We start from the raw sequence: 23,249 nt of genomic DNA, 5'->3' as shown, positions 1-23,249 counted from the left end.
TCCTGGGTTCAGGCAATTTTCCTGCCTCAGCTTCCTGAGTAGCTGGGATTACAGGCACGCGCCACCATGCCCAGCTAATTTTTTGTATTTTTAGTAGAGACGGGGTTTCACCGTGTTGACCAGGATGGTCTCGATCTCTTGACCTCGTGATCCACCCGCCTCAGCCTCCCAAAGTGCTGGGATTACAGGCTTGAGCCACCGCGCCCAGCTACACAAAATGCTTTTAAGTAAAGCTTTTTGAGGCTGAATGATGAAGCATATTGTATTTTCTTTATTTGACCTCACTGGAAAATAGAATGGTGAAGAGTTTTGCCCAAGAAATCGTAGAAAAGTCTTTAGAAATGTTAGCCACTAGGTATTTTATTACAGTGTCACAACACTGTGCCACGTGCCTGAATTAGGGTCAGTTTTTCTGACGCATTGGCCTTGGTGCTCTTAATTTTGTAGCCACAGACTACGTTGCTTTTGAAAGGGTAAAATTTATTTTTCTCTTTATTCTTTTTACTTTGTTAATGTTGAAAAATCAGGGCTTCTCTTTCTCTTAACACTTCCAGTACTGAATCTCAAAGCTAAGTTTTATTGGATTAATTTGTAATGTTTTCAGATGGAATATCAAAAGACGTCCTAAAGAAAATGCAAAGAAGAAATGATGACAAATCCATATCTGATGCACGGGCTCGTTTCCTTGAGAGAAAGCAGCAGAGGACCCAAGACCACAGTGATACACGGAAAGAAACAGGCTAAGGTGGTGAACCCTCCAATTCAGGAAGTAGGAAAAGCAGCCAGGAAATGTGCTTCTGCTTTGCCAGTTATTTCAGACAGCACTACCAAGAGGAAGTGGTCAGCACTTGTTATTGGCATATGAACTAAAAGCAAGTCAAAGTTCATAAATCAAAGCTCATCAGTTCCCATAAATGCAATTGTCAAAGGAAAAATTGCATTGCCATAGTCATAAGCAATGATACATGAAACCAATGAAAGACAGTACATGTAATATTTTCCTCAGTGCAATTTTGCTGGCCTTAACTGGTATCAAACGCTGTCATTGAGATGTTTTCAGAGAACATTGAGTTGTATTTAATCAGCGTGTACTCCATTTGCATTGAAGCATTAAAAATTATTTTCCTTAAATCTCTTTAAGGCCTTCTTGTCGCTATTAGAATAGTGCTTTATCAGGTATGTGACCATTTCTTTCAGAAGGCTGAACATAAGAGGTTTCTACTCAGCAATACTTAAATGTCTAACTGTTTAATTGCTACAGAGCTTTATAGATATTTAGAGAAAAGACTTAATCAATTAGTAAATAAAATTGCCTATGGCAGGATTCTTTCTTGAATTAATATTAATCCTTAAATTGATTTTTCTGGGATTATACAAATTCCTTTTTATATAAAAGTATATTGTTTAAAACAGTAGCTATAGCCATTAACCAAAGGACAGATGATATATATATATACATATATATATATGAGTTCTTTTTTAGCCATACCTACGTACTTATATCAGCACCATGTATGTAGGTGTGATAGTGCTTTCAAACAGCCCCTCCACCTGGCCTACTCTATTATTTCCAGCTGCTTAGGTAGGGCCATTTAACTTCCATTATGCCAGACTTGGGATGGAATTTTCAAAGCAGGCAACACTATTTCATCGTGTTTCAAATTGGAACCTTGAGGCTAGTTAGTATCACACTCAGGCCACACTCTGCACTTGCCCACTCTTGTTTACTGCCTTGTATTCTAGTTATTTGTGTATTTGTCTCCCTCACTAGATTATACGCTCCTTGTGGGCAGGGACTATGTCTCTTTTCATCTTTGTATCTTTCATGCATCTGGCATAGTGCTTTGCACATAGTAGTCACTCAATGTTTGTTAAATAAAGCTATTAGTGTCATTAAAATTAAAAAAGACAGTATAATGTGTGTTTTTAGATATTTTGTGTAAAAGTTAAGAATCTAAATTTTTTATAGGTAACTAAACTCTTCTAGTTATTTCCTTTGGAATCTCGTTTTATGTTCAATAATAGAAATTTGAAATGTTTATCAAAAATTACAAGGACCCAAATTCATGTATTTGCTCCTAAAATGAGGTGATAGTTTCTCTGAACCTTTCCAGTGTTTTAATATGTTAATTTTTATCTGTAGTGCTCTAGACACTGTTATTAACACATATTAATCATTTATTTCTGTCCATTTCTCTTCTCAGGTGTATTGTATAAGGGCATTTCCTTAGATGTGGTGGGAGTGTGTGTGGATTCTTGGAATGAAACCTCATCTAGTTTAGTAAATATTAAGCACACATTCTGAATCTACATCTCATATTCAAATTATATCAGTTGTTTCAGTAATGTCCTTTATGGCATTTTTCTCTAGTTCAAGATTTAGTATAGGATCATGTATTGTATTTAGTCTCTTTTAATCTGGAAAAAGTCCTCAGTCCTTGTCTTTGACACATTAACAGTTTAAAATAATATAGGCTAGTTACTTTATAGAATGTTCTCAATTTGGATTTCTCCAATGTTTCTTCATGGCTATGCATTTTTAACTGGAATACTGCATAAGGAATAGTGTCTTTCAGGATTATCACATCTGGAGGTACGTGACATTTGCCCCTTACTGATAGTATTAACTTTGATTACTTATTAGGGTGCTTTTTAAATGATATCAATGTAGTTATCCATATAATTCACAAATAATTTGAGGGAGAGATACTTTGACATTATATAAAATATTTTGTTCCTTATAAAATACGACATTTTGGATTTATCATTAATTGATTATTCTTGCCTGAATCCATTTTATTCTTATGGCTGCAAAATGGTGATTTTTTTTTTTTAATTCTTTTCTATATTTGTTGGTATTATATTGTAAGGAAGAATTTTCCTTGAAGGATGAATGTCTGATAAATGAGTGGGTGCTAAGAAGAGCATAGATCAAGACAGATAATTACTTATAGAAACCCCAGGGGGTGTTTGAGATGGTGGCAAACAGTTGAGTTTACTTGGTGGATAGAATATATATAGCAGAGTAGCTGGCTGAAAATGTTGAGGTCAGATTATAGAAAGCTTTGAAAACCAATCTATGGAATTTGGAATAATTTTATAGATTTGTTAGAAGGGAAGGACATCATTACAGTTTTGGGATAATTGTGACTGATACTGATAAGAAGTTTCTGGTTTTTGGTTCACGCTGAGAAGACTGTGAGAGTAATAGTATCAGGGAATGCTGGAATTAGTTAAGGCAAGAATGTGGAAGCAGCCTTGGAGGAAAGCTGGATTTTATGGAGGATTTTGTTCTTAAAAGAATGTGAATACACCTTCAAGTTACTAAATGAAATAAAACAGAATCAAAGACAAATGTTATAATAGAAAATGGGCAAAGGACATGGTCGGTCCTTTCATAAAAGGGGGAACAGGAAGGAAGGGTCAATAAATAAGACAATGAACCTAACGTGTAATTAGGGAGATGCCATTAATTTACATCATATTAGCAATAATTAATACTTCTCAAAAGTGTTGGTGATGAATAAATTGTTCTTGTTTAATTAATTAATTTTTTTAACAGCTCTGTTGCCCCGTCTGGAGTACAGTATGATCATGGCTCACTACTTCCTTGGCCTCCTAGGCTCAAGCAATCCTCCCACCTTAGCCACCTGAGTAGCTGAGAGTACAGGTGTGTGCTGACACACCCGGCTAACTGTTTTAAAATTCATTTGTTGTAGAGATGAGGTGTCACTATGTTGCTCAGGCTGGGTCTCTAACTCCTAGGCTCAAACGCCCTACCAAAATCCCGGAATTACAGACATGAGCCACCATGACCAGCCAGGTCTTATGTTAGACAACATTTTGGCAATATCTAGTAAAGTTGAAGCTGTGTACAACCTGATACCTAGTAAGTCCGCCTCTAGACTTAGGTGGTTTTGAACAGGGTATCACATCTGGAGGTACATGGCATTTGCCCCTTATTGGTGATAATTTTGATAACTTAGGGTGGATCCAGTAAGTCCACATTTAGACTTAGGGGTTTCCGGGTTTCTCTAGACTAGGAATTCCGAGACTATATACAATGTACTGTGCCTCATAAAATTGGACTCCTATAGATTTAACATTAATTGCTGCTGATAAATACATAAAAAAGTTAAATACAGCATTCATTACAATGTAAATACAACATTGTTTCTAATAGAAAAAAATCTGAAAACAGCACATATATATAGCTGTCAGTAGAGAAAAACATTAGTAAATTGTGATGTGTTCTTACTGTTGAATTTTACAGCAGTGAAAGTGATTTATTTTTTGAAATTCTTGATGTATACTCCTACTCGGCAGGACAGATGAACCAGTTCATATTCCAACCAGCAATATATGAAAATACCAGTCTTACTACACCTCATACTACCTCAGTCTTCTAATTATTGACAAAAAGGTCTCTCATTATTTTAGATATTTAATGCTTTTTCCATATGTTCAAACTGTAGGGAATAATAAAATTGTCTGATTTGGGCCAGGCATGGTGGCTCATGCCTGTAATCCCAGCACTTTGGGAGGCCAAGGTGGACAGATCACAAGGTCACAAGAGATTGAGACCAGCCTGGCCAAAATGGTGAAACCTCGTCTCTACTAAAAATAGAAAAATTAGCTGGGCGTGGTGACACACACCTGCAGTCCCAGCTACTCTGGAGGCTGAGGCAGGAGAATTGCTTGAGCCCAGGAGGCAGAAGTTGCCGTGAGCCGAGATTGTGCCACTGCACTCCAGCCTGGCAACAGACTGTCTTAAAAAAAAATTATCCAATTTGAATTTAATAAGCCAGATAGTAAATATTTTAGGCTTTCTGGCCATATAATCTCTGTTGCAGTTACTCTGATGTTGTAGTATGAAAGCAACAACAGACAGTACATGAATGAGTATTACTATTACTGTGTTCCAATAAAACTATGGAGAATGAAATTCAAATTTCACATGTCAGAAAATACAGTCAGCCCCCTGTATGCAGGGGCTCAGTATCTGGGGTTCCACACCCACAGATTCAACCAACCACAGATTAAAAATATTCCAAAGAAAATCCAATAAAAAAACACAATAATGAAAGATAATATAAAAAACAACAGAGTATAATAACTTTAAATTAGGTATTATAAGTAATCTAGATATGTAAAGTATACAGGATGATGTACATAGGTTATATGCAGATACTACCCATTTTATATGACAAACTTGAGCATCAGCCAGATTTTGGTATCCTGAGTGGGACTGGAACCAAACCCCAGCTCATACTGAGGGATGACTGTATTATTGTTTTGATTTCAGGGTTTTTTTCTTCAAATTGGAGTCTTTCTCTTTCCCAGGCTGGAGTGCAGTGTCGCAGTCTCGGCTCACTGCAACCTCCACCTTCCAGGTTCAAGTGATTCTCCTGCCTCAGCTTCCTGAGTAGCTGAATTACAGGCATGTGCCACCACACCCAGCTAATTTTTTTATTTTTCGTAAAGACAGGATTTCCCATGTTGACCAGGGTGATCTCAAAACTTCTGACCTCAAGTGATCCGCCTGCCTTGGCCTCCCAAAGTGCTGAGATTACAGGTGTGAGCCACTTCGCCCAGCCAATTTCAGTTCTTTACCACTTGTACTTGAGTCTAGAAAATACTGGGAATGTACTTTTTACATTCCCAATATAACTTAAATGATCATTTCATCTGCAAGAAAATGTCTTAATGAAATGTCTTATTTTTCTGGCTTTTACTTTTTCTTCATAGTAGAGTTGATAGGACTAAGCATAATATCAAGGAGTCAATAAATTTAAATAGTAATCTTTATTCTCCCAAAGATTTTTAAAGTCGGCCGGGCGCGGTGGCTCAAGCCTGTAATCCCAGCACTTTGGGAGGCCGAGGCGGGTGGATCACAAGGTCAAGAGATCGAGACCATCCTGGTCAACATGGTGAAACCCCGTCTCTACTAAAAATACAAAAAAGTAGCTGGCCATGGTGGCATATGCCTGTAATCCAAGCTACTCAGGAGGCTGAGGCAGGAGAATTGCCTGAACCCAGGAGGCGGAGGTTGCGGTGAGCCGAGATCGCGCCATTGCACTCCAGCCTGGGTAACAAGAGCAAAACTCCATCTCAAAAAAAAAAAAAGATTTTTAAAGTAATCCTTGTTACTTGTTAGCTGTTCCTTTAAACTTAATATATGAATAATACAAAATTCCCTTGTGAGGCTGTTAAAATATTTTTCAAAGAATGATCAGTCACATTCCTTATCCAGATAAAATCTACATATTTTTCTCACCTAATAATATTATTACTTGGTTCTCAGCTGAAACATAGGAAATGAGATGAGTGAACCCAAAATACAGCCCAGCACCTAGTTTGGTGCTTTGTATATGGGATGTATTTATAAAGTAGGCTAGGCTTCAAATTAGATGGGTAGTGTAATCAATAGATGCTTTAATAGCAGAAGTAAGGTAGATTTTTTTTTTTTTTGAGACGGAGTGTTGCTCTGTCACCCAGGCTGGAGTGCAGCGGCGCCATCTCAGCTCACTGCAGTCTCCTCCTCCCGGGTTCAACCAATTCTCCTGCCTCAGCCTCCCAAGTAGCTGGGACTGCCCACCACCACGCCTAGCTAATTTTTATATTTGTAGTAAAGATGAGGTTTCACCATGTTGGCCAGGCTGGTCTTGAACTTCTGACCTCAAATGACCCACCCACCTCGGCCTCCCAAAGTGCTGGGATTATAGGCATGAGCCACCATGCCTGGCCAGTAAATGGATTTTAAGCTGAGTTTTTGAGGGAAGAGTAGGACCTGGACTGAAACAAAAAGGGAGACAGAATTTGTGTGGTTGGAGAGAGGAACCAGATCTCAACAATGGAAAGATAGGGGTGTCACTTTGAGAAGGATTTTTTGGAAGGGTTTTGCAATGTCCAGTCTGTATCTTGGGTTAACACTGATAGGTCAAATGGAGAATAACCTGACTGTCACTCATTCCTACAGATAGAAAAATTTAAAAGTAGATTGGGCTTGGATCTACTTTTTATCATGTGCCATTGTGTACTTGTCTGCTACTTCATTTAATTCCCTTTTTAAAAAATGGAATTTTTTACCACTTTTGTGCAAAGGTTAACATTTTTAAAAATAAATTAAAAATGGAATTTTTAAGCCTTCCTCAGTAATGAGTATAATCTTAACTCTACATCTGATCTGGTGGGTCAACTATATACTAAAATAGACTAAGCTGTCTTCATCAGGTTAGTTTTTCTTTTCACCATGCATGTAGAATGCTTTATATTGTAGTCCCTCCTTATCTGATATTTCATTTTCTGATGTTTCAGTTACCTATGCTCAACTGTGTCCAAAAATAGGTGACTATGATATATTTTGAGATAGACAACATTCACATAACTTTTATTATAACATTGTTATAATTGTCCCATTTTTATTGTTAATATCTTACTGTGCCTTATTTATTTATGAGACAGAGTTTTGCTCTCGTTGCCCAGGTGGAGTACAATTGCGTGATCGTGGCTTACCACAACCTTTGCCTTCTGGGTTCAAGTGATTCTCCTGCCTCAGCCTCCCGAGTAGCTGAGATTACAGGCGCACAGCACCATGCCCAGCTAATTTTTTGTACTTTATTAGTAGAGACAGGGTTTCTCCATGTTGGTCAGGCTGATCTGCAACTCCCAACCTCAGGTGATCCACCAATCTTGGCCTCCCAAAGTGCTGGGATTACAGGCGTGCGCCATGGTGCCCAGCTACTGTGCCTAATTTATGTTAAACTTTATCATAGGCATATATGTATAGAAAAAACATAGTGTATACTATATAGGGTTCAGTATTGGCTGCGGTTTCAGGCATCCTATGAAGAGGTCTTGGAGTATATCCCTTGTGAATAATGGAGAACCACATTTTTAAGTGGTTCGTGGACTTAACCTAAGAAGACTTTTTCATGACTCTTGGTGCTAACAAGGTTGGCTCAGAAAAGAAAAACAATTTATAATAATAAAACTAAGGTAGGCTTATATGAATCCTGCATACTTTTCATCATTGGAGTTTATGGAATGAACAGTAGTTGTATGGTTCTTTACTGTACAACATTAAACTCAGTTATTTGGAATATGAGCAACCAGGAAAAGAAACTAACCAGGTATTTGGTTTGATTTACATGTAATCTACTTTTTTTTTTTTTTTTTGGAGACCGAGTTTCGCTCTTGTTACCCAGGCTGGAGTGCAATGGCGCGATCTCGGCTCACCGCAACCTCCACCTCCTGGGTTCAGGCAATTCTCCTGCCTCAGCCTCCTGAGTAGCTGGGATTACAGGCACGTGCCACCATGCCCAGCTAATTTTTTGTATTTTTAGTAGAGACGGGGTTTCACCACGTTGACCAGGATGGTCTTGATCTCTTGACCTCGTGATCCACCCACCTCGGCCTCCCAAAGTGCTGGGATTACAGGCTTGAGCCACCGCGCCTGGCGTAATCTACTTTTAATAGTCATGACAGGATGAGGTACGGCATTTAAAAAAAGTAATTCCTAGCGTGTCCTAGGTTTGGTACATACTGAGATTAGGCTGCATTTGCAGTAGTACCATACAACAACTGTTCACTGGTGAATCTGAGGCTTTTAAGGTTCAGAATGGCTTTCCCTATTTCAACTGTTTTTTTCAAAAAAGGCTTTACAAAAGAATTTTACATTGTAGGTACTGGAAAATATTTGAAGAAATTAATTATAATTCCTTTACGCTTTATTGTTAACCCTAACTACCAAATCTCAGTCCTTAGCTATTCTGTTGTGAAGAAGTGAAAGTTACGAAGTGAGAGTTTACTACCATTAATAAGGCTGTAGATGTACATTGCTACTGGCAGAACTATCCCTGGAGTGTTACAAAACTTTAAAATTCCCTAGGGAATATATCTGTGGGTCATGCTTTGCTTTGAACTGGAGACAGTAGTAACTCTAGGAGGTGAACACAGAATGTTCTAGATTTTATTGTTATCCATGGTACATTATATTTCTTTATATAGAAACAGAAGTTGCCCATAACAAATATTCCCACACTTCACCCTCACTGCCTCTTCATTCTATAGATGCTCTCAAGCTTCTTGTGACTTTTGTTGCAAGATGTTGTGACATGGCATCTGTCTCCCTATTAATCAGCAGGATTAAACTCCTGGATTTTTCTGTCCACAGTGTTCTATGAATTGCTATTTATTTGTAAACCAGCTTTTTTTTTTTTTTTTGAGATGGAGTTTTGCTCGGTTGCCCAGGCTGGAGTACAGTGGCACACTGTAGAGCGGCAAATGAAGACAAATTTATCTGATCTTCCTCTAATACAAAATCCACTATTAATAAACACCTTTCTTTAAAGTGCTATATAAAAGTATACTTATAATAGGAATGTTTCCTTTAATTTGTCTAGAATTGAAAGGGAAATAGGGGAGGCAGGGAGGTTCAAAAAATAAAAGGAACAGGAAATTGAAGGCATCCCGAAGCATTTTTGTTCGTCTGTTTGAGACTGAGTCTCACTCTGTCATCTAGGCTGGAGTACAGTGGTGTGATCTCGGTGGCTCCCTGCAAACTCTGTCTCCCAGGTTCAAGTGATTCTCCTGCCTCAGCCTCCCAAATAGCTGCGATGACAGGCGCCTGCCAACATGCCCAGCTAATTTATATATATTTAATAGAGACAGGGTTTCACCATGTTGGCCAAGCTGGTCTCAATTCAAACTCCTGACTTCAGGTGATCCACCCACCTTGGCCTCCCAAAGTGCTGGGATTACAGGCGTGAGCCACCATGCCCTGCCTAAACCAATTTTTGTGAGATGGCTTTTTAAGGTAATGTCATGAACTGCTTCATTCCTCTGCCAGGATCTGATTTAACCCTTCTAAAACATGGGTGGGCCCATTATACTGTGACCTGATTCCATGTTGGATCCCCACAGAGCTAGTCTTTGCTTTTCACTTGGAACATGCCCAATGCTGATACAGAGTGAAGATTCACTATAGATCTTATTGCTATCTATGGTACATTATAAAACTTGTCTAAATATTTAAAAGTTTAAAACAATCCTTACCAGTGGATGATGTCAAGAGTGTAAGTCTATACTCTAAGAATGTTATGAAAAAAAAAAGTATAAGTCAGGTACATTTCATAGTAAAATTAAAAGGCCATTAAAATTTTGTTCTTTCGGGCTGGGTGTGGTGGCTCACACCTGTAATCCCAGCACTTTGGGAGGCTAAGGCAGGCAGATCACCTGAGGTCAGGAGTTCTGACCAGCCTAGCCAACGCAGTGAAAACCCCATCTCTACTGACCAGCCTAGCCAACGTAGTGAAAACCCCATCTCTACTGAAAATACAAAAATTTGCCAGGTGTGGTGGCTGGTGCCTGTCATCCCAGCTACTCAGGAGGCTGAGGCAGAATTGCTTGAACCCAGGAGGCAGAGGTTGCAATGAGGCAAGATCACGCCATTGCATTCTAGCTTGGATGACAAGAGCAATTCTCAAAAATGGAAGAAAAAAATTTTTGTTGCTTTGTAAATGCTGCTTTCATTTTTTCATTTTGGAGTGGGGAGCCTTGCCTATAATCAGTGACTTGCACAGGGTCAAAATAGAGTGAGCATTTCTTTACTCGCATTTGATAGGCTGTTCTTTATCTTGCATGAAAAGATAATGACCTAGCCAGTCTCATCCTGCTGGGATTCATATCAATGGCTCCAGGGGGTTGAGATGCTTCAAAGCTGCTGTTCAAGTGGCAAAACCAGGTGTCTTACTTGGATAATACTAAAGTATGTCTTTTACGGCTTTATTAGAATCTGAATTGTAAACATTTGGTAAAGTGGATTAAAGTTCTGCTTTAAAATTAATCTCTGAGTATGTGAGATATGCCTTTGTGACTTTTGCAATGCAGCAAATTCAAGCTGTTTTTGAGGGAAGTTACGCTTTTTTTTTTTTTTTTTTTCCTTTTTTGTGGCGAACGGGGTCTCGCTATATTGCCCAGGTAGGTCTCGAACTCCTGGGCTCAAGCTATCCTCCTGCCTCTGCCTCCCTAAGAGCTGGGGTTACAGGCATGAGCCACAGCACCCGGCTCAAGCTGTTTTTTAAAAATCAAGTTTTTAAAAGGCAGGGGCATAAGTGCCAAAGCTGCTTGAAGAGGAACAGCTACGGAGAAATCCTACAGTAAGAGGTTTTTGTTTTTGTTGTTTTTTTGGGGGGGTGTCATTCCATTGTGGGTTATATATCCTAGTTATTGGCATAACATTAAAATTAGTGACAATATACAGATTTCTTGTATAGGTTTTGAAAAACTAGCACTCCTCAAAATAAGAGACCAAGCAATGTAGTTTTGCTAATGGCACTTCATATGACTCATGATAGGGAAGAACTGTTGATGAGCATGACAAAAATAGCCTTAACTTCACCATTTATTTTATTAACATGGCTACCTTGCTAAAACATTTTCTGAAACCAAAAGCTAGGATGATCATTCATAGCATTGTCTTTTAAAAGACTATGTCATACTGCATCATTGGAAAAAAACATTCTGGAAGTCGGGTGCAGTGGCTCATGCCTGTAATCCCAGCACTTTGGGAGGCCAAGGCAGGTGGATCATGAGGTCAGGAGTTCGAGACTAGACTGGCCAACATAGTGAAACCCCATCTCTACTAAAAGTACAAAAATTAGCCAGGCATGGTGGCACCAACCTGTAATCCCAGCTATTCGGGAGGCTGAGGCAGGAGAATTGCTTGAACCTGGGAGGCAGAGATTGCAGTGAGCTGAGATCGAGCCACTGCACTCCAGCCTGGGCAACAGAGCAAGACTGTCTGAAAAAAAGAAAAAAAGAAAAACATTCTCGGTATTAGGATTTGCTTCCTGTTCTATTAGGTTATCTGTTCTCCCCTCTAACTTAAGGTAATGTGTGAAAACAGTGCCATTCAGATATTGCTTTCATAACTGTTCACAGGGCCTCAGCCTTTGGGGTTTTTAAACAGTCTTACTGTTAGCAAGAACATACCAGTGAAACTGCCTTTATACTGTTAGCAAGAACAGCAGACTCCCATTAAAAAAAACCTATTACCCTACTCAAATTATTCATCTTTAAAAAGGCATAAGGTTTGCTGGGTTTTTTTAAATGTTTATTATCTTGACTTTTTTTTCTCTTGAAAATTTTTGGATTGAAGATCATTTCAAAATGATCCAGGATATCAAAATCTATTTTTCCTGTTCCTAAGTTATTTCTCAAAACAAAGTATTCATCAGATTTCTATGTGTGATGACGTAGCAGTTACTAACAGAACCTCAGTGCACTTTTTGGTTAGATATTGCACACCAAATAGCTAAAATCAACTGCTTTTGGGATTCTAAATGTACTTAAAGTTACAAGATCTGTATGAAAATGCAAGACACATTAATAAAATTTTGGCGGCCAATTCATGATACAGCTCTTTTATCTCCAGATTCTGAGACTGAAAATATAACTTGATCAATCTATTGAATAATTACTGTAATAAAACAAATACTCCTTTAGAATTTTAATTTAGAATTTGTCTACTTCCAAAAAGTGTTTAAGCCAGTTACTATTAGACTGGCATTAGAAAGGTCATTTCAAATGTTGCAGAACACAGAGGATCTTCCTGTATTTAGCTTAACGATATAAAAAGAAATTTTGCAAGCATAAATATTCACTCTTACAACATGGTGGCAAGGTTTTTCTTTGTAGAACAATCTGACTGCCCTCTTACCTGCCAGTCTTCTCTCATGCTGAGCATGTGAGACAGTTAAGGGGAGAACACTAGAAGCAACTAAAATGATTGGCGAACTTCTCACTCTAACCAAAACTGCCTAACACACAAAATTACCGTCTACCCAACAGGGTTTTATGTCCTTTATCTATCTGAAAAGGGCACTAAATATAATTATTGTGGACTTGAGTATTTCTGAGGGGAGAAATCACCTTTATAAAGATAAAAGGCACAGAACTAACTTCTTTTATCCTTTATTGGTGCGACTGTGAAATATTATTACAGCTTATACTTTAGCAAGAAAGTGCTGAGAAGGCGGTTATTAATCGACAGTGAATGCCGTTGACACCTTCATGCTCTTTGAAGACTGGATGCTCCGGCTTTGAAGCGCTACGTTTTTACACTGCTAACCTACAGGAACCTATGTTGAGATGGTCCCACCGAAATAACACGGCTAATAGTTCATCTTTCCTCCAGGAACCTTGAGGTTTTACCAACCATCTTCAACCTAATTATCTACATCTTTGAGACATAAATTTGATGTGGCTAAAAAAATAAAATCCTCCTGGCTAGAATTTGGGTCCAATCCTTTAACGTTCGGAGACTCGAATTCTTTAACGAAACTCATCAAGGAGCTAGGCTGGCACATGTCCGACAAAATGTCCGCAAAAAACGTTTAAGACAAGCTGTCAGGAGGCCAGCTTGAGAGGCATCAGAAATGGCCTTGGCTGTCCTTTGAGCTAATTATCTAACACCCGAAGAGAGTGCCGGTTCCAGTTCGAATCGGCGCGTCAGGTTCTCCAACCGTCAGAAGGGCGTGTGCGAGGGCAGGGAGGATTTTAAGCCCCGTTTCGGGGCCCCTCCCTGGGCGGTAGGAAACCACCCACTCCGAAGCCCGGCGGGGGAGGAGTGCGGCAGCCAGCTGCCGAAGGAGCGCTCTGCGGCGAGGCCGTTTCCCTGAGTCACGGAGAGGGCGGGAGGCTGCGCCCGTGTGCTCCCGCCATGTCCTCCTGCAAAGGGCTCAGTCGAAACCGGCAAGGGCCGCAGGGGAAGGAATCGGCACCCGCCAGGCCTCAAGGTGGCCCACCTGCCACCTCACTCCCTGAAGACGCCGCACTTCTTGGAACGAACGCTCCATTCTGGCAGCAACCAGCCGACCCTTCCCCATCAGCATCACGTGCACATGGAAGTACGTGGGTGGGACCTAAAGCGCCCACGGAAGTGACGTTGTTCGCCCCGAGTCGCATGATGTGGCAAAATGAAAAAAAAAAAAAAAAAAAAGCCGCGGTGGGGGGAGAAAAAGAAGCTTGGCGAAAATGAGTCTAAAAAGTAGTCCCTCGGGTGTCTCTGTTTCCCCATGCGCGTCAGGACGCGAGGGTCTGCGCGCGCCGCGACCGGAATTCCTGCGCCCGCCGCGCGCGCCGCTCCTCGGAAGGGTACATAAGGCGGGGGCGGGTGAGGCGACTGGGCGGAGTTCTGTCTCCGGGATCCATCCGCGGGGCTCAGCCGTTTCCGGAGTCTGCGCTGCGCCCGGTTCCGCCATTGCGGCTCTCCTGGCCCCTGGAGCCTCCGCCCCCGACCCGAGCTGTTTCGTCCGCCTGCCAGTTTCCTGCGTCCCCGGAGAGGATCCTGCCGAGCCCAGCCTTCCCCCTCCCCTTCTCCTCCTCTCCCTTGGAGAGCCCGGGCAGCCACTGCCCCGCAGCCCCAGTGACAGGAGGAGACCATACCCCCCGACAGCGCCATGGCCCAGATTCTGCCAATTCGTTTTCAGGAGCATCTCCAGGTGCGGCCGAGCCCGGGCTGGTGAGGGCTGTGGAGAAGGTGGTAGGAAGTATGGAGGATGCTGGAGTCTGGGCCTGAGCAGTATTGGAGCTGGGGAGGGGGGGGTTGTCGGTGTTTAGGGTAGATGGAGGAGGGGGCGGTATCTTAGAAAGCTTAAAAGGTTAAATAATGTGGGGATTGGATGGAAAGGACGGGAGTTGGGGTGCAAAGGGCTGCAAGGCCACGCCTGGATCCAAAGGCCTCTCGATCTTGCTTCCTGGATGGCCGGTACTGCGCGTACTAACTCTTCCCCTCCCCATTTTATTTAGTTCATTCATTTGGGTAGGGGAGTGGGAGAGGGGGATTCTCCCCTGTTTCTAACAGAGCAAGGATTCTTACCATCCCCTGGGCCAATGCAGGGCTGTCACCTTCTCTGGCTCTCCTCTTTTCCTCATCCAGGAGTTGTGGGGCGGGTGGGTTGGGGAGGAGCAACCTTTTTTTTTTTTTTCCTCCCTCTGCGGCTCTCAACTGAGAAAGGCACCTTCTCCGGTGGGGGGGGGTTGGGGGTTGGTGAGGCGGTGGCTTGTCTCTTGCCTTCCCTAAGGCAGTAGGGACAGAAGGTCACTGAAAGAACGGAACGCGGGTAGAATGGGGGAACGCATTTCTCAGAGTGTTGTCAATCTCAAGAGTGTGTGGAGTCAAGGTCCCTAGGGAAACTCGCCTCCCCTCCCCCCCTTTTTTTATTTCTCTGGGGATGTTGTGGCTGTTAACCCCTCTCTGGTTCTAGAAGGTGGGAAAGAGTTGTGCAGAGGTTATCTTCTAGTCTTCTCTAGTAGTAGCAGGTAGTTTTGCTATCTTCCTCAGGATCACATGGAATTGAACAGAGCCCTGGGGACAGAGCACAGCTGCTCTGAGACCTGCAGGGTTATTTTGTCTGTAACTGGCTTCCCTTTAGTAAGTTCTAGAGTTCTTCCCCGTGGTTCCTTATCCTGGAGGCAACATATTGTTGTCTCATCTGGCAGCATGCCAGTGGCCGGCCTAGGTCACAGAATTAAACCTTTTCAGAGCTTTTGATTTTCCGGTATCACCAATTCTGATTTTTACTGCAGCTGAAATAATTTATTCCTATTAAGTTGCTTTCTTCCCAAATATCCTCTTAAAGAAGCCTGCCTCAGCTCAATGGTCTGAAGGGTTAATTCCATCATAACAGAATGCGGTGGTTTGGCATGACACTAATACCAGTGACCTATTAGACACTGTACCCGTTGGAGACCATTTTTATTTACATTCCCCCATTGGCATAACATACATAAAGGATTCTTGTTAATAAAAGGGTTTAATAATTCAGGCTGTAAGTAACTTAATTTCATATTTCTTTGCAGGTATTACCATATTTGCACTAGCAAGGAATTACTTTCCTTTAAGGCTTGAAATGTAAAGAATAATAAATCTTTACCCATAAAATGAGTTAAATGATGCACTTTCTTCAGTCATAATTTTCAAATAACTCATCTGAAGTAATGGAATATACCTTGGCAATAAAAACACTTTTGCAGAAGGTTGAAAATGTTCAGTGACTTAAATGAAAGTTGCCAGGTAAAAAAAGAAGAAAAGAAAAAAGAAAAAATGTTCAGTGACAAAAATGGACGTGTTTTTCTGATCAATTCAACTTTAATTGCTGTGGTTACCTCTGTTAAAGTGGGGTGGGAAATGAATGTGGAGAGTTGAGAAGGTGCTATTCTTAAGTGTGAAAGGAAAACGTAGGCTTATTTTCATATTAAAGTGCATCTGAAATATCTTTCTGCAGACAAATGTTTATAAACCACACACAGAGAATCAAATACAGCTGCTGTTTATTTTCCACGGCAGATGTATAGCTCATTACTAAATCTTGTGGTGGTTCAAGTAATAGCTTTTCATTTCTTTTAAAGAGGAGACAAGAATTGTTAAATGATCCCAAAGATTGGAACCCAACCTCGTCAGTTATTGAAGACAAATTTAATACATGTCTGTTTTCTAACTGGTTCAAAGTTTCTGCAGACACTTGAGCGAAGCCATTTTGTTCTCAAATAATTTGAAGATTTTGAATATAAAGCAGATTTGTAAATTGAAAATTTCAGTCTGTTTTTTGGATTGCTATGCTTAACTAATGTGACTGTGTGCTCCAGCTGATTAATTGCAGAGCCCAATAACCACAGCTTCTTCCATGATAATGTATGTCCTGACTTCATATCATTATCTCCTCCCTTTTTAAAAATTAGAAGGTTTTTGTTTTTTGAAGAGACAGGGTTTTTGCTCTGTCATCCACGCTAGAGGTCAGTGGTGCCGTGACAGTTCACTGCAGCCTCAACCTCCAGGACTCAAGCCGTCCTCCCACCTCAGCATCCTGAGTAGCTGGGACTACACACATGAGCCACCACACCTGGCTAATTTTTGTATTTTTTGTAGAGATTGGGCTTCACCGTGTTACGCAGGCTAATTTCCTGGGCTCAAGCAGTCCTTTGCCTCTGCCCCCACACAGTGCCGGGATAGGAGGTGTGAACTACCAAGCCGAACTAATAAGGATTATTTTGATTGGTGTCTTTGGTCTCTGAACTCTGAGCTTCTACCAGTTTGCTAAGTAGCAGAAAACTTTCTGAAACACATAGGATAAAAACTGGAAACAAGGAATGAGGAACTTAGGTCTGAGTATAGAGTTAGCTTGTGAAACTGTAAATGAACTTATTTTTAGACCCTTTAACTACATTGTCTAGTTGAAGGATCCGTCATCATCAATGGACCGATAGTAAATGATTGTTAATTTATAAATATTTCTTTTTTTCTGGACTGGTAGCAGTTAATAAATGAGTGTGTATTTGAGCAAGATATTGTTGGAATTGCAGTTTCTTAAAAATCCTAGGCTACATATATAAATTATTGCCTGTGATTCTCAATTTTTTGGCACATTAAGTATCTTTAGGCCACCTGACACATTCCTTTGTATTTCTAGATTACTTGGGTCTCCAATTAAAAATCACCCTAACCTATTCTTTGCCCTTTGATCCATAAAAGCAGGCATGGAATGTGTTGTTGAGTCTAATGTTAGGGATTCCTGCTCTGGTTATTTTGGGTTGCAAATAGAAAGCAATGCTAAGTACTAGGATTTACTACATGCTTAGTTGCACTGTCTGGAAGAGGTATACTTCCTTGAGTTATGCTGCAGTCTCCTGGGAATAGCTGCTAAGTTTAAAATGTATCATATTCTTCAGAATTTTCTTGATGGTCAGTTTACTTAGCTTAAAGTGGTGTGGTTAACTTTAGTGAAAGGGCTTTCACTCTGATTAGGAAATAAGACACAGAATGGTGTGTATGTAGAACACAATCATTTTCATTTGAGTATTTAGGAAAATTCACATTTCAGGAACCTTGGTAGTTGCTCTTGAACAATTGTTTCTGACCATAATTGGAACCTGTACCTTGCTTTTAAAAGGTTCCATTTACATTGAGTCCTCAGCTTCTTTGCAAAATTGTTTCTTCCATGCATATGTTTAACTTTATATGTCATTTGACTTATTTTTAACAAGATGTTTTCTCTGTCATTGTTACTGTTGTGGCTTTTTCTCTTTGAGAGTTATTGTCCAATAGAACTTTCTTCAATGATGGAACTGTGTACTAGCTACATAGGGATATTGAGCACTTGAAATGTGGCTGATGTGACTCAGGAACTAAATTTGTGCTTCAATTTCTTTTTAATTAATTTAAATGTAAATAGCCACATGTGACAATTGACTACAATATTAGACTGCACAATTACAGGCCATGCTGATGTGCTTTGTAAGTTTGAAGATTTAACCTACCACTCATGTTTATGTATTTCATTAGATAAAATTAAAACACTCATTGTTCAGAAGTTTTAACTGATTACTGTCTTGGAAAGTGGTGGTAATAAACAGTGACTAGCAGCAGACTTCTTGAGACCTTATTATTGCTATAAATTTGGTTAGGTATTTTCAGGTCTTCACTCAGTCTTCCAGACAGCTTTCTAAAAAGTGAGACTCAAAGTAGTGGGAATGCTGTCCAAATGGGATGTATACCTGGGTCTTCTGACACAAAGTATTTCAAAGAAATTGAATAATTGGCCTTAAAAAGAGAGACCCAGAAAGGTGAGTTCTCTCTACTTGTTTATAGATTAATGATGTGGTATAGTAGAACAGGGCTTTAGGGGTTGTTGAAACCACTGTTTCCAGTAGAACAATATGAGCCACATACTGTTTTTTTTTTTTTTTTTTTTAAAGACGGTCTTACTCTGTCACACAGGCTAGAGTGCAGTGGTGTGATCTCAACTCACTGCAGCTTCCAGAGTCAAGTGATTCTTCTGCCTCAGCTTCCCGAATAGCTGGAATTATAGGCACCTGCCACCACACCTGGCTAATTTTTGTATTTTTTAGTAGAGATGAAGCTTTACCATGTTGACCAGGCTTATCTCCAACTCCTGACCTCAAATAATCTGCCCACCTTGGCCTCCCAAAGTGCTGGGATTACAAGCGTGAGCCGCCACCCCTGGCCTCACATGTTTTTGCATTTTCTAGCAGCCATGTTAAAAGTGAAAAAACAGATAAAATCAATGAATGTGTGTGTGTGTGTGTGTGTGTGTGTGTGTGTGTGTGTGTAGTCTTCCTCTGTCACCCAGGCTGGAGTGCAGTGGCATGATCTCTGCTCACGACAGCCTCTGCCTCCTGTGCTCAAGCAGTTCTACCTCAGCCTCCAGAGTAGCTGGGATTACAAGTGTGCACCACCACGCTTGGCTAATGTTTTATATTTTTAGTAGAGACGGGGGTTTTACCACGTTGGCCAAGCTGATCTTGAACTCCTGACCTTGCGATTAGCCTGCCTTGGCCTCCCAAAGTGCTGGGATTAGAGGCATGAGCCACTGTGCCCAGCCTAGTTTGTATTTCTTTTTTCTTTCTTTCTTTTTTTTTTTTTTTTGGTTGGCAGGGGGAGGCGCAGAGACTCACTCTGTCACCCAACCTGGAGTGCGATGGCATGATCTCAGCTCACTGCCACCACCAACCCCTGGGTTCAAGTGATTTTCCTGCCTCAGTCTGCTGAGTAGCTGGGATTACAGGCACCTGCCACCCCATCTGGCTAATTTTTTGTAATTTTAGTAGAGACGAGGTTTCACCATGTTGCCCGGGCTGGTCTTAAACTCCTGACCTCAGGTGATCTGCCCACCTCTGCCTCCCAAAGTGCTGGAATTATAGGCATGTGCCACCGCTCCCGGCCATGTGTGTTTTATACTTAGAGCACATATCAATTCAAACCCTATTTTCATTGGAAATAACTAGTCAGTATTTAGAGTCATAAAATGTACAGTTAGAAAGTCAGATTTTGGGATGGGGGAGTTGGCTCGTGCCTGTAAACTCAGCACTTTGGGAGCCAAGGTAGAAGCATTGCTTGAGCCCAGGAATTTGAGACCAGCCTGGGCAACAGAGTGAGACTTTGTCTCTATATTAAATAAACAAATAAAAATGAAAAAAAAGGAGATATGCAATACTTCAGTGATCCCAAACATACTTAAGTTTTCCAGTAATTGAATCACTTACTGGATTTTTTAATCCTTTAATTTTAATTAAACTTATGGTAACTACGTTTCAAGTGCTCAGTATCGTATGTGGGTTGTGTCTTACGGTTACCATATTGGACAACACAAGTTAAGTCTAACCTCTTCTTTTTCTCTGGGAAATAGGCATACTATCTCACAAAGTTATTATGAGGATCTGAGGTCATGTATGTCAAAGTACTTTACGTAACACTTTAGGAGCATTAATTATTGGCTAAATAATTTTTGTCCAGTACATTTTATTCAAGTATCTCAACCAATGACACACTATTCATTTGCAGATCCAGCATTTTATGGGGTGTAAGTATTTGGGGTTAGGGTATTTACCTAAGATTTGAGTACTTACTGCATATCAGGAACTGTGTTAGACTCTAGGGACAAGATGGTAAACAAGATGTACTACTCCTTGCATTCAGGCTTCCACTGATGAGTTGGCAAAGGGTGTCTGTCCACTTGTCATTCCAGCCATTGATGTTGTCTGCTTGATTGTGGATCTTTTATGTATTTGAACATTTGAGATAGTGCACAATTTAATACAAATACCGACATGAAACAGTTGATTACACTCTGAAACTGCCCTCAAAAAAGAAAAAATTTAAACAAACCTTTTATGATATTCCATGAGTCTTATTGAGTGCCACTCGTACATTTTAAATTACGGTTCCTTGATCAGATGTATTTGAAAAAAAAACTTAATCGTATCAGATAAAATACCCATATGGAATACCAGTCAGGCCTTTGTTAGAGTTATTTTATGTGTCCTTTTTTAAGGTAGTAGTGTTGAAGTGAGTATTCTCACTTAGATGAACAGTAGGTTCATAGCTGATGTTTTAGTCCTGTGTATTCGAATAATGCTGTTTCTCTGAGTTCATGTACATATATGCCATGCCAAAACTACCTCATTAAATGAACTGGTCTTCTGAGCCATAGGAAAGTTTGTAGCTCTGGGTGTCTTTTTTTCCCTTCTTGGTCAAGTGCCTGTGGCTGATGCTCTTAACTCAAGAGATGGCTGAAAGCTTGGACCTCAATGTGTTAGGCAAAACCCATCTGTCAGACTTTGATTTTGTGAGTCTCTTCTTTTGTATTATTTCCTTAAATTAAAACATAATTTAAGATATTTTGTCCTACCTTTTTTTTTTTTTTTTTTTTTTTTTTTTGAGATAGAGTCTCACCCTGTTGAGTGCAGTGGCATGATCAAGGCTGGAGTGCAGTGGCATGATCAAGGCTCACTGCAGCCTTGACCTCCCCGGGCTTAGGTGATCTTCCTACCTCAGCCCCCCAGGTAGCTGTACTACAGGCATATGCCACCAAACCTGGTTAATCTTTGTATTTTTTTGTAGAGTCGGGATTTTGCCATGTTTTCCAGGATGGTGTGGAAATCCTGGGCTCAAGCAATCTTCCTGCCTCAGCCTCCCAGAGGGCTGGAATTGCAAGTGTGAGACACCCAGCCTTATCCTATTTTTGCAGAAATAACTATTCAAATCTTAATTGTCCTGAAATCTAATCCATAAAATCAAAGTACATTGGCCATTATAGCTGTTGGAGCACCTACTGTGTACCAAGAATTGTATTAAATATATGATGTTTATTATCATTTAATTACCAAGAGAACCCTTTTACCTAAGTCAGATTAGCCTTATTGTAAAGATTGGGAAATTGACTTTCACACCAGATAACTTTTAGAGTCACACACCTAGTGAGCAGTCAGACTTCTAATGCTTGTTGTTTCATTTCACTCACTGCCTTGTTTGGTAAATGGTCTGTATCATTTGAACTTTATATTATGAGAAAAGTAGAAGATACCAAATTAACATCTGACTTCATGCCTTGAATGATTATTTAACTATATCTTTTTTAAGGACTTTATCCAATTTTCTATTGGAAAATTCTGCAGAATGATTGGGATTGGGTTAACTTATAACCAGGATTGTCTGCGTCCATCTCATAAGGCTGAACTTGTCACACTTTTCTATAGACTTTTTCTTACTGAAAAGAATGAATATGTTCCAGTCTGAAGCCACTTGTGAAAGCAGGAAACTTCTGCTTTCTCTTTTACTGTAAATTCATGTTTTGTGTTCATACCAAGAAATAGAAGGTTGAACTCAAGGAAGGCAGTGGCCCATGAAGGGGATAGGAAAGGAAAGTGAGAATGGAATGTATTTGCTCATTTTGAGTGGCATTATGGTAGAAGGAAAAATGGTTACAAACTTGTAGGGTTGCGCTTCAGAGGCAGACTGTCAGTACTGTTAATACTACTTGTTTCTAATCCTTAGGTAAATAAGGATTTTCTTTAAGTTCTAAAGTAAGGCGGTTTTAAAGGTTATTTCTGCAAGAATAGGAACCAGATCCATTAAGACCGTATTTTCTCACGTTTAAAAAATTTAAACTCTGCAATGTGCTATTCTGGAAAATGTCTCAGATATTTAATCTGGGCTTATCTATTTGATTATGTCAGATTTTTAGTTCGTCTTAACTTCCTCATTTATTTTTTTTTCTTTTTTCTTTTCTTCCTCTGAAATCTAGGTGGAAACTTCCTCATTTATTAAAACAATACTTCCTGCAATTTTAAAGTTAGACTGCAGTATGTGTTTTTAGTTATAGTGTAATATTTAGCCCTTAACCCATTACAGGCACTTGAATATTAGTTCTTCCCCTCTACGCTGGAAGAGTTGCCCTTGGTCCACCTGAGTTTAATATATGTGCCATACTGTAGGAGAAAAATTACCATCTACCCAGTTATTGAAGCCAAGACCTTGAAGTTACACCAGACTCTCTAATTTCTCATTTTCTACATCCAGTCGATTTCTGGAGTTCCTCAGTAATACACACTGGGGGTCCATGACCCTAGGTTGAAACTCGGAGTCATAGTAGATGAAATAACGGGAATTGGACTGGGAGTTGACTCTGCCGCCCAGGCTGGAGTACCGTGGTGTGATATCAGTTCACTGCAGTTTCGCCTCCTAGATTCAAGCAGTTCTCCTGCCTCAGCTTCCCAAGTACTTGGGACTACAGGTGCCCGCCACCATGCCTGGCTAATTTTTTTTGTTTTGTTTTGTTTTGTTTTGTATTTTTAGTTGAGATGGAATTTCACCATGTTGGCCAGGCTGGTCTCAAACTCCTGATCTGAAATGATCCATTCACCTCAGCCTCCCAAATCGCTGGGATTAC

At 40.3% G+C, this 23,249-nt stretch overlaps 2 protein-coding genes across 5 annotated transcripts in view; both read left to right on the top strand.

The window, feature by feature from the left end:
- The window catches only part of DHX40 (DEAH-box helicase 40), a 50,320-nt gene extending 48,409 nt beyond the window's left edge, over positions 1-1,911 (top strand). For both annotated transcript variants that reach the window (XM_074388073.1, XM_003929088.4), the window contains one exon: positions 605-1,911. In XM_074388073.1, the coding sequence (XP_074244174.1) occupies positions 605-744 (140 nt within the window). In that variant the 3' untranslated portion in view covers positions 745-1,911. The remainder of the gene's footprint in view (positions 1-604) is intronic.
- A 12,299-nt stretch (positions 1,912-14,210) lies between these two features.
- The window catches only part of CLTC (clathrin heavy chain), a 75,049-nt gene continuing 66,010 nt past the window's right edge, over positions 14,211-23,249 (top strand). The window contains exon 1 of one of the 3 annotated variants that reach the window (XM_010339718.3): positions 14,211-14,504. In XM_010339718.3, coding sequence (XP_010338020.1) covers positions 14,463-14,504 — 42 coding nt within the window. In that variant the 5' untranslated portion in view covers positions 14,211-14,462. Of the gene's footprint in view, positions 14,505-15,076; positions 16,079-23,249 lie in introns of those variants that run through there. The other 2 variants (XM_003929087.4, XM_074388072.1) reach the window with 2 other exon arrangements.

Source organism: Saimiri boliviensis, chromosome 17 (assembly GCF_048565385.1).
Source record: "Saimiri boliviensis isolate mSaiBol1 chromosome 17, mSaiBol1.pri, whole genome shotgun sequence".
In the NCBI taxonomy this organism is placed as follows: Eukaryota; Metazoa; Chordata; class Mammalia; order Primates; family Cebidae; genus Saimiri; species Saimiri boliviensis.
The sequence above is the reverse complement of the archived record's forward strand: the minus strand, read 5'-3'. Positions and strand labels throughout refer to the sequence as shown.